At 34.0% G+C, this 12,750-nt stretch overlaps 1 protein-coding gene across 2 annotated transcripts in view; it reads left to right on the top strand.

Annotated features, from left to right (window-relative positions):
- LOC111086656 overlaps window positions 1–12,750 on the top strand; it is a 102,302-nt gene that overhangs the window by 36,230 nt on the left and 53,322 nt on the right. The window contains exons 1-2 of one of the 2 annotated variants that reach the window (XM_022390410.1): window positions 9,167–9,263; window positions 9,829–9,853. Coding sequence is in view for 1 of the 2 variants with exons in the window: in XM_022390409.1 (XP_022246117.1) it covers window positions 9,829–9,853 (25 nt within the window). In the remaining variant the exon portion in view is untranslated. Of the gene's footprint in view, window positions 1–9,166; window positions 9,264–9,828; window positions 9,854–12,750 lie in introns of those variants that run through there. The other variant, XM_022390409.1, reaches the window with a different exon arrangement.

Here is a 12,750-nt window from a genome sequence, read left to right as displayed (position 1 = left end):
AGTTGTCTAAACATTTGTTTAACAACAAGTAAAAGCTTGGAATAGTCTGGCCCACAGACCCCCCCCCCCAATGAAAGAATAGACCATTCCAAGCTTTTACTTGTTGTTAAACAAATGTTTAGACAACTCTATTCAATTTGCTTCTATATTGGCTGCTTTTAAAGGCGCCTCACGGGCCTGTCCAAAGTTCTAAGCTCTGGAATTTGTTATAACAATAAAAAAGCACTGGCTGCAGCTCAGGAAGCGATAAGCATTGTCATATTCAAATCCAACATAGTTCTTTAAATTTGTACTACTATGTCATTACTGATACCACAAGTTTTTCTGGAAATGTTTCGTTTTAATCAGTGTTCTTTTCCCATTTTATGACAGTCTTTGTTTCTATATTATTATTATTTTTTTTTTTTCATTTATTTATTTTTCTGTTTTTCGCATTTCACTATATTTTGTTCCCTAGACAAATGTTAACCCTGTCCATCTGTTAAACTTGGTTTGATATAGCTGAGTTGTATGATGGTTAATTGCTGCATGCAAAAATCATTAGAAAAGTCCATACTCGCTGACGTTAATTTTAACCGATTTCATGAGAAAACAGATTTTACATAAGGTTATAATTTTTACTAAAATATATACATTTAGATCCAGCTCATTTTAAGAATTAAATGAAAATGAATCAGTTGTTCATTTTGTGACGGGTAACAAATATGCTGCTTAAAACGATCAAGGTATTTACCAAAAAATAGCAAACAAAAAGTAAAAAAAGTGTAAAATATGTTTATGTACTCATGTTTATATTATATGCAAGTACCATGGCTCTACCTCTTTCATAGCATAGAATTAAACGTATCTTTATTTAGTTGCCTTCAGGTGATGTGTTGAAAACAAGAATTCACTTATGCATTCTATGTGAAAATGATGTGCCCTACTATACTGTAAATGTAATATGTTCTATCTCTGGCATGATGATCCATTTTTCTATAAGTTACTCTCTCTTGATCTCTTAGTTGGTCAAACTTTTCAGCTGGCCTCAAATACTTTTGCTAATGTATTGGGAGAAGAGAAAAGTTGAAGCTCTCTGTCTTCATTTTCTATCAGTGGGACTGATCAGATAACGTGTGTTACTTTGTATGATGGGTATCCTTACACAGTTAGTTCCCCTTTTTAATGAATAGCTTGAGTACCAGGTTTGAATCAATTAATGAACGCACCGAATCTGGGTTGGCTTCTTAATTGATTCTGTTGGTTTCTTCATGTTCTTCTTTCAGGAGCTCCAAGAAGTATTCTATCGAAACATATAGTATGTGTTCTCCAAAAATATATCATTTCGAATATGCTTATATATAGTTTTTTGTCAGTTTACTACTCTAACACTGACTTACTTCTATTACAAATTAAATGTAACTCAAATAAAACTAAGTAACACATTACCTTGTGTTCCTCTAAATTCAATGCTACATTAATAGAATCCACGCAGGAAATAAGGGATCACGTCATACTTGTATAAAAATATTCAGTAATAGCCAAGTCAGTTAACTTGAAAACAGTTTAATTCACAAATAAAAGGACAAGGTGAGTTAAGGGCCCAAAATAGCCCCTTATTGAAAACTTCTGAAAATAGCACCGTACCAAAATAACCCCTTTAAGCTTGTTTGTTTGTTTTGAAGTTAAGCGGAAAGCTACACAAAGGGCTATCTGTGATCTGCCCACCACGGGTATCGAAACTCGATTTCTAGCGTTGTAAGTCCACAGACGTACCTCTGTGCCACGGGAGGGGGGCAACCTTTAAACAAAAAGATATTTTACAATTAGGTTTAATTTTCCAAATATCGGCCATTTTTGATAAATGGTATCATAAATATAAATATATCCTATATTCAGAATCAAGAAGTATTTCTTAGATTTGATGGCGTATACAGATTTTTCAGTAAAATACCATTATTTTGTACTTGTTGTAAAACAAGCAAATAATATGATAGGAATATTTTTATGAGTTTATTTAAGACTTATCTGGGGGAAAATATAGTTTGTGATAAAAATCAGGTAAAAATAATATAAACCACACAGTAATGTGAGATATTGATACATAAGTTACTTAAACCTTGGTGTTGATGAACGAGTTTTACCTGAAATAGTCCTAGTAGTTTACCTGATAAAATATAACTAATTAACCTAAACAAACTGAAAGCAAGTGCATTATAAATAGTTTGTTTTTGAATTTTGCGCAAAGCTACACGAGGGCTATCTGCGCTAGCCATCCATAATTTAGCAGTGTAAGACTGCTAAATTGGGAAGGCAGCTAGTCATCACCACCCACCGCGAACTCTTGGGCTACTCTTTTACCAACGAATAGTGGGATTGACTGTCACATTATAACGCCCCCACGGTTGAAAAGGCGAGAATATTTGGTGGGACAGGGATTCGAACCCGCAGATTGCGAGTCGAGCACCCTAACCACCTGGCCATGCCGGGCCGCAATGTAAATTGAAATATCCTTTTCCTCAGTCTATTTTCTTTATGAAATGATAATTTTCCAACTTTTTTATAAAGCTCAGAGAATTTATCATCTTAAGAAATGTACAAATGGACATACTATATTAGAAGTTTGAAGTTTCTATACCTAAGCAGAACGATAAAACATGTTTTAAGCAATAGCGCTCTCTAGTGGGTTATCATTAGAGACTTGAAATTTCTGTACGTAAGCAAGACCATAAATCTTGTTTCAAGCAACAATGCCCCCTAGTGAGTTATCATTTCCGCTAGTGCTTCAGAAGTCCAGGGTGCATTACATAGTAACCCACCTTATGATTTGTGTCCCGGTGTTGGATATTTGTTTTGTTACTGTGATTTATTTTCTATATTTTTCCATAAATATATATATATATATATTGATTATGGGGTAAATAGGATATAGCCATATTTATGACATTATATATCCAGAAACGGTCAACATTTGGAAAATGTAACTAATGTGATAAATCTTATGCCAAAAGAAATTTTTCATTTTCATAAACTTTTCATGATCGGCCCATTTTGGGCCCTTAAATCACCTTGCCCTTTATTCTAATTTAAAAATGATGGAAACAAAGAAACACAGCATGTTTTTTTTTAGTCTGAAACAAACCAGGAATCTTGGTTTTATTGTATTTTGCTCCTATAAAGTTATGAAATTTATAGATATTTAAATTATTCTTCATTGAACATATTCATTCACTACCACCATTAATGAAAACGCGTGGTGCATACATGACATAATATACATATATTACCATATATATATTACATAAATAAAACATATATGAATTAAATTAACGCATACAGCTATAGTATATGACACACAAACAATGACATATATACAGTAACAAACGATGAACGAATTTCAGTCTTTTACCCAACAACCGGTTCCAAGCACTTACTAGTGATGAGGGAGGGCAGGTAAGGGAAACAGATGGGATGATAATGTAAAGGATAGGGGAGTTACAGTAGTAGGTGACTCTCTAGTTAGGCATGCAGATAGAGTAGAATGTGGAGTAAATAGGAGCAAAGAAGAGGCTTATGCTATCAAGGAGCAGGAGTACAGGATATAACTGATAGAACCAGAGAGATAGTTAAGGGTGCTAGTAACAATGCAGTTTTCGTGGTACATGTGGGGGCTAATGATGTAAGGAAAGATAGATCTGAGGAGCTTATTGAGAAGTATAAAACACTGATAAGGGCGTTTAAGGAAAGGGGTCATAGCTTGATTTTGTCAGGGATATTGCAAAGAATAAAATTTGGGGATGAGATACTAAGTAAATCACTAGAATTAAATGTCAGGGCTAGATCAATATGTAGGGGTGAGATACTAAGTAGGTCACTAAAATTGAATGCTAGACTTAGATCAATATGTAGGGATGAGATACTAAGTAGGTCACTAAAATTGAATGCTAGACTTAGATCAATATGTAGGGAGGAGCAAATAGGCTGGTTGGATTTGTGGAATAATTTTAATGGGAAAGTTAATATTTTTGAAATGGATAGCTTATACTTAAATAAGACAGGGCTAGTATGTTGGCAAGGGCTATTAACTCAGCTGTAGAAGTAAATTTACACTAGGGCTATACAGAGGAGAGGGCTATGATATTAGTAAAATAGGAAATATAATTAACAGGAAAACATGTACAAGAGGCATAAAATATAAACATATTTTAAAATGATTAATTTTTACTATTATAATGCTAGGAGTATTAGAAATAAAATTGATGAGTTGAAAGCAGTTGTAGAAACTGAGTAGTTTGATATTATGGATATCAATGAGACTTGGTTGGATCTGAACGATTTTGATGCGGAATTTTTTTTAAATACCAGGCTACAGATTATTTACTAGGGACAGAGTATTGAAAAAAATGGGGAAGAGTAGCTTTATATGTGAGGAGTGAATTTCATCCTGTTAAGTTGGAGCGTATTAAAGAAAATAGCACTGAGATTGAGTCAATTTGAGTTAATGTTAGTGGATATAAAGGGATTTGTTATAGACCACTAGGTCAGAATGTAGAAGTTAATGAGAAATTGCATAATGAGATCAGAGTGGTAGCTGTAAAAGATGTTATTATTATTATGGGAGATTTTAATTTTAGGGTCTAACAGTGAGGGGGATAGGTTTTGGAAATTGTTCAGGATACTTTGATACACCAACTGGTGATGGAACCTACACGAGAGGAAACTATATTAGATTTAATATTAGCATCCGATGTGAATATGATAGACAGAGTTGTGGTTGGTGAGCATTTAAGTACAACCTATCATTGCACTGTCAGATGTGAGACTTTACTACATGTAGAATTGAAGAAGAATAGCACCCTGATTCCAAATTTCAGGAAAGCTAATTTTGATGGAATGAAACATGATCTGGCTTCTGTAGATTGGACTAAAGAGTTGGGAAAGGAACTAGAACAGATGTGGGAAGCATTTAGGGAAAAATTGATATGCATACAGAGCATACATATTCTCTACGGAAAAAAAGGGTAACGGAGCGGAATATGCCAGTATGGTTTACTAAAGGTTTAAGAGATCATATTAGGGATAAACATAATAAATTCAAGAAATTTAAACTTACTGGAAATAATATGGACTTGGAGGACAATAGGAAATCAAGAGAGCTGGTTAAAAAGGAAATTAAAAGGGCAAAAACTGTATATGAAAGAGGGTTGGTCGAGAGAGTTAAATCAAACAATAAGGAATTCTTTAGGTATATAGTGGGAAAGCAGAATGTTAGGATGGAGATTGGGTCTCTAAAAATGATAGTGGGAGCTGATCTCGAAATATTATGAAATGGTAAACTTATTAAACTATATGTTCACTTCAGTTTTTACGAAGGAAGATACAAGTATTATGCCTCAACCAGAGCATTTAATGTATGGGAAAAAAGACTTGTTACAAAAATTAAAAATATGGATTTGGGGGTAAATGTTATTAAATTGGATAGAAAATTGGTTGGAGAGTAGAATGTTTGAGTAGTAATAAATGGAGTTAGATATGACTGGATCACAGTTACAAGTGGTGTGCCTCATGGCTCTGTGCTGGATCTTCTGCTGTTTGTGATTTATATTAATGATATTTTCTTTGGAATGACTAACAAAATTTGGAAGTTTGCAGACGACATTGGTGCTGTGATCGACAAATCACTTAACTTATCTAAACAGTGTATTGTAGCTAGCAATAGGGCTAGTAGAATTTTTGGTAGCATCTATAGAAATATTGAATACAAGACAAGGGATATAATTGTTTCACTGTATATATATCACTTGTGAAGACTCATTTAGAGTACTGTGTACAGTTTTTAGCTCCCTTCTACAATAAGGACATTGAATTGTTGGAGAAAGTTCAGAGGAGAGCCACTAGGATGATATCTGGGATGGTGGGATTGTCCTATGAGTAGAGACTAAAATCTCTAAACTTGTTTTCTCTGGAGAGGAGAAGGGTCAGAGGGGATTTGATTGAGGTGTTTAAGATTATTAAGGGTATTATAGATCCATCAAACTATCTTGTGTTTAGCAGTGAAAACAATAGGACAAGGGGTCATAAATTCAAATTTTGGCAGCGTAGAAGTCGTCTGCAGTTTAGACAGTATTATTTTTCAAACAGGGTGGCTGGCTTTTGGAATGAGCTGCGTTCAAGGGTGGTGGAGGCATAAAATTCAAGAAAAGATTGGATGAATACATGAGTATTAAGGGGTGGTTATAGTTTGGAACTGGAAAAGACATCCTTGATGGGCTAATAAGCTCCTTTTTGTCCCTTTAAAATTTTATGAAATTATGAACCACTACGTGTAGTTGCGATATTTGCTATTGTAGTGCTGTCAATGAGCTGGAAAATCCAAACAAAAGTAAGTAATCACAGACGAAGTAATCTCAAATGGATCCTTTCCACTGGATTTTACGTGCCATGGATCATAGTTCATTTTGATAACTTCGGTAAATAATAATGTGTACACATATACTATTAGTTGCATCAGTTGTCAATAGGCGATTAAATCAGCACTATAAAACAATAATAAACTTAATATCCAACAAGCATTACAGTAGAATTCAGTAATTAATTGTTGTTGGTCTTAGTTGTGAACTTGTTTTTAGTTCTGTTTAAGATAGTTTAGTTCTGTTTAATATAAATATATATATTTGTAAATAAAAGGACGGTTAGGTCGGAAATTTTTTTACATTGTAGAAATTTTAGGGTGGTTTCATTTTAAGGGTAATTGGCTGCAGAAAATTTAAGGCAGTAGGAGTTGAGACGTTGTGGGTATAAGCACTCGGCTCCTTTCCCGTAATTCATCTTCCATGACTGCTGACTAGTTTATTATTAGCATTTTGATTTTGTATGATAAATGGAATATCCCCAACGCATTTGAGTGCTATGATCACAGGCATTATCTGTTATAACTTCAAGTTGACAACTAAGATTGAAATTAGCAATTAATTACTTATTTCTACTCTACTGCTTGTTATATATATATATATATATATGGGGTGAGTACCAAAAACAGTAGTAGAAACACAAGTCCGGTCATAGCCAACTACCATGATATACGCTACAGTATAGGCATTTAATGAACGGAAAACATAATACAGTGAGCATTAAAGAACGCTTGGACAAAATACAATGAAATAAGGAGACTCATGCAGACCTATTAGACTCAAGGCTGTGGTCGTGTGTGTAAATGAAAAACCTAGAATTGCGCAAGCATACATGTACAGAAGAATTATCACATTATTAGCAATAATTGTATTCTTGAACCCATCTCGTTCAGTCCTGGTTCTAATCTCTTAATCAATAGCACTTCTTTTATAAGTTCTCATTACGTCCTCTAGCGAGAATGTTAAACATACTACCATTCCAGCTGAAAGTTGAATGGTAGTCTACCGATAATTACTATCCAGCACTAGCACTCAAAAAAGATAAACATTGAGCAAGTGTAGCTTGATTTCTAGTAAGAAAACAGTTTTTGTATCTTTGGTATTATTAGCATATCCAAATGGTGGCAGCACATTACACTGAATCTGTATAATACCATAGAACATTTATGGCACTATACTTCAACTAGTAATTCTACATTCTATTGTTTTTGGGCTTGAACACTAGATGGTTTCCCACAGAGCTGCAGCTCTGTTTCTCAGACCATGCAAACTGATACTCTAGTGTGATCATTCTTAAGATTCCAGTGGTTAATCCTAAATTCAAGACAACTGTTTGCGTACTGCAAGAGATATATCTATAACTAGTCGGAGTTACAGTTTTACTCATACTTTTAGCTTATCCCTCTTAGCCACAATTAAGCCAATAACGACTGGCTAGAATAGCAGCGTCACCGAACCACCTAATACACTGTGCGACCCAAGAAAGCTCTAACAGACCAGTGTCGACCTATAACTCAAACTCACGTTTTAGTAGATTCCAAGTTATGCCCAGTTCAGGGTTATCTGAGCTGTCTAGAACTGTGCAACTTTGTTTTTTCGCAACTTGTTTGATGTGACCATTTTAAACCTTTTTGTCATGGAAAATGATTTTGTGAAAGGTTCATGGTTTTAGACATACATTTATGTCACCAGGGTTCATTTGGGAATCAGCTCCAAAATTAACATTTCAATCAGGATCTGCCATTTCCTTATTAGGATAGACCTTCCTATGTTGGCATCACAGATCATCCTCATAAATGGTCAAATTTTCATGAACTTTGTGCTTTTGATCTTTGAACTCAATTTTGTTGATGAATTTGGTCTTCACAGGGCTGAGATGTCGACATACTTGTTTATGACCGTGTCCCAATCACAAAGCTCCTCCTCCTCTACCAAATGCCTTGCAGCATCAAATATTAGGCTACCTAAACTAAGCATCAAGCAATACACTACCTGTACCTAAGTTCAATCATTCCAAGTAGTTATTAAAGATGTTTATGGAAACAATCCTTAACAGTATTCCTAAAAATCAGGGGTTAAATTGTTTTCCATTATTGCCATTAAACCATGACAGTCTACTTTCAGATTCTTTACTCGTAAATGGCTAAAATTCCCGTGACACAAAAGGTATTGATCCTATTTTGTATCTGGAGAGGTTATACTTGCAGTCAAGATTAGCTGGACAACGTGTTATGGTTTCACACGTTTTATCTTGTAACCCTGCACTATCTGTGGCTCCCAACAGCTTCAACAGCCCCCCCCCCCATTTCAACCTAAGGTGTCTCAGTCGATCAAAGATAGCCAATCCCTTGGAGTAATGGCTATCGTGACACAATTTAATCCGTTTCCTGGCCATTGGGATCTAAATAGGAATGAGGTTTTGTAGTAATGGTTGATTGCCATCGTGAAGCTCCATAGAGAGACCACTTTAGTCAGTTTCAAGACATCTAGATGTCTTGTCACCATGGCAATTACATCTAATGGCCATCTTCTCCTGCAAGCTTGAGGAACTATTACAGATCTAGCAATTACGGATAGCATTGGGTACTGTTTTACTATCTGGTGAGAAGACATTATCATTCATTAGGCTGAATACAGGGCAAATAACATCACATATATCTGCATAAAATGTTACTGTTTTGGTCACTGTAATGTATAGCATTAATGTACCCTCCCACAGGATGAAGAGGACGTACATTTACCATACTTCTACCACCACCATGTACACCACACCATTGTATGAAAATGAGGTTGGAGCTGGTTTCAGATTTCCTACAAATGAGTATATGCCATTTACCTAGCTACACAATGAAGTGTGACTTTTCTGTACGACAGGTGATCAAGTAACTATATCCATTAATTTGGAAACTGTTCCACACTGTTAGCAACACTTTAAGATATTCACATCAGTCAAACACCCAAATGTTTTCTTTTTGAGTCTTAATTAAGGTTCATCAACTAATTTAAGTTTTGTGATTCCCTTCAAAATGACAACTGAGACAATATTGCATGAGATCACGATCAAGTTGAACGACCAATCATTTGCATTCCAGATCATATGACTGATCATGAGATGTCTTATTTGCATAATGATGAACTGAGGGAAGTAACACTGTTATAGCAATGAGTTAAAACTAGTATAAGAGGAATGAGTTTAAACTTTTATAGCAGAGTAAACCAAAAGTTGTCATAACAGAATTTGTTTGGTGAAGCTTTTAAAATGTTACTATTAATAAATATTATTTTAGCATGATTAGTTAGTTATTAAAACCATCATAACAGAGGTAGTTAAAATTCTAATAGCAGAGTTATTTGAAAGTGTTTTAGCAAAGTTCAAAACACTTTTTTTTTTTTCTGAACAGAGCTAATTATTAATTGTGTTTTCTTTTCTTTCTAACAGCTATTACAGATGGTTGTGTGAAAGAGTAAGTTCTGGTTCAAAATATATTCATAATTGTACCCATTATTAATTTAGTTTTAAAAAATGATCATATCAATAAATTATTTATAGTTACATTAATTTTACATTGTAAACGTCATTATATTTTTGGTGTTTTCTAGGGCTAGATGTGGTTTAGTGATTAGCTTACCCAGGTTGTTAATCCGAGAGTTCCTTGTTCGTGTCCTGTTGCCGCAAAAATGCGCTTCTTACTTTGGGGCAATGAGCGCACTTTAAAGAGTGACAATCAAATCTCACTCGGTACTTGGACAAAAGCATCTCAAAAGTTGGCAATGGGCATCTGTTATCTAACTCTAGCCTTTCAGTTCAAAATCGGGGATGACTGTGCACAGTTAGCCCTTGTGTAGTTTTGCATTAAAATTCTAAAATAAAATTAGCTATATCTGAAACTCAAGTAATATTAGCTCTATGAAATTAAGCCCCTACCACCTGAGGATCAGCTGTAAGTCTAATGGTTAAAAATCAGGTCTTGAAAAGTGGAGTATGCTTAACAATAAACAAGCAAACAAACTAAAAAATGAAAAAACAATAATAATGATACTAAGAAGTATAAATAATAATAATCCCTGTAGACTCCCACTGGAGCATAGAACCAAGAGAATACAAATGTAGATAGCAGTGGTGAAAGGTGATTAGAAATCCATGTAATAAAGGTACTACAAAATAAGAGATCTATTTAAGACAGTTACTGTGAGACTAAAGGTACTACAAAATAAGAGATCTATGTAAGGGAGTTCCTGCGAGACTAAAGGTACTACAAAGTAAGATATCTATGTAAAATAGTTACTGTGAAACTAAAGTTCTAACTTGCTGGTACTACAAGTTTGTTTGTTGAATTTCACGCAAAAATATTCGAGGGCTATCCGTGTTAGCTGTCCCGAACTTAGAAGTAGTAGACTAGAGGGAAAGCAGCTAGTCAACACCACCTATCATCAGCTTTTGCTACTCTTTACTAACGAAAAGTGAGATTGACCGTCACATTATAATGCCCCCATGGCTGAAAGGTCAACATGTTCGGTGACAGGATTCGAACACGCGATCTAAAAATTACAAGTCGAACACCCTAACATTCACCTACAACAAGACTAGAAATGAAAGTAATACTGACACTATGATATTAAGAATGTAAATAATAGTGATACTACAATATTAGAAACATACATAATAGTGTACTACAGCATTAGAAATCCATAAAACATTGCAACCTAATAATTATAAGCCCAAACAGTAAGTATGATATTAAAAAATTTAGGCTATACATGATTAAAATGCAATTAATAGAAGTGTCCTAAGAGTAATATTCCATTAATTATGGTATTAATCGAGTAGACATCATATAACTCAGGCACTATAATATTAGAATATTAAAGTATGACTGGCAGTACATGGTTAAAAAAGCAAGTTATAATTGTAATAAAAATGTAAAAATGCCCATGCAGCAGTGGTTTTGTAAAAAAAGAAAATTTCAAAAGAATGGTATTAAAAATAGAAACGTATGAGTTATTGGTACTATGAGATTAGAAGATTCAGGTAATACTGGCTCTACATAATAGAAATCTAAATAGATGTGGTACTAATAAATTAAATGTGCAAGTAAAGTTGTCACTATGAAGTTATAAATGCAAATAGTAGTCATATTAATATTTTCAAGCTGAATGATATCTTATGCGATGGCCAAATGGCAAAGTCAAAAACTCCTAAGGTTCAAGTATAACCATACTTAAATTAGACCCACTGATCAAAGCTCTGTCTGACTTTTAACTAAAGAATTGGATTGACAGTCACATTTATAATGCACTTATTGGTGAGTGTGAAGAGTGTGTTAAGTGGATTTCATTGTGGCTCAAACCATGGACCTTCATGCTAATCACTAGAGTATACCTGGGCCAGTAGAAGTGGTATTAAAGCAATTAGAAACTCGTCTGTTAGTGTTAAAATTAGATGTGAAACCTAAGCATGGAGTTCTGACATTGCATTACAAATGTTAGTAATAACAGAACATGTAGTTAAAAATAGTATTTGGAAATTGGAAAATCATGTGATCTTGATATTATAAGATTAGAAACTTAAAATTATTGACAAATTAGACTGAGTATTCAGTTACTTTTTTGCAACATGTACCATTTAAAATCCAAGCAAAACCTTTTACACTAATATTATGAAATTAGGTTCTGTGTAAAAATGTTATTTGATATAAGCCACTAATATTATATTCAAAAAAGCACATTGAACTATAATCTAAATGTTTCCCTCCTCATTCACTGCTGATATTTAATAGAACCTTTTAACTGTTATCACTAATATGTTTGATTGTGGGTAAGATGTGGTGCACTCAATCATTGTCCATGGGGATCTTAATGACTGTAATTTACTAGAGGTAGTAAGTACTGTGCTATGTTTTGATTGTATGCATTGAACAAAAAAACAATCAACACTAGTGTTGCTGACTTCATCTTGTATATTTAATGATTAAGTCACGACATTAAACCATGCTAGACATATAAGTTACAGATCTTGTAGACCTGTGAACTAGCACATTAGGCTTATTTAACTATTGCATTTCAAAGTATTGTGTTTTTTGTTGTTTCATTCAACTGTGTGTACTTCACTGTCCAATTTATTTCAAAGTATAAATAATTATTTTATATGCGCACAAATACATGTATAAAAATATTCTTACATTTATATTAGGTCATCAAGAAATTAATATCGTATTTTGGAACACTTTCATTCCCCCCCCCCAAAAAAAAACGTATAATAGTTAAACGAACCATGTAAACGTCACATTAGTGTAGCCTATATAATGTGTAAAGCTTAATATATTTAATCCCTTATAGTGATGGCACACTACGAGACATACAT

Source organism: Limulus polyphemus, unplaced genomic scaffold (assembly GCF_000517525.1).
Source record: "Limulus polyphemus unplaced genomic scaffold, Limulus_polyphemus-2.1.2 Scaffold1299, whole genome shotgun sequence".
Lineage (NCBI taxonomy): Eukaryota > Metazoa > Arthropoda > Merostomata > Xiphosura > Limulidae > Limulus > Limulus polyphemus.
The sequence above is the reverse complement of the archived record's forward strand: the minus strand, read 5'-3'. Positions and strand labels throughout refer to the sequence as shown.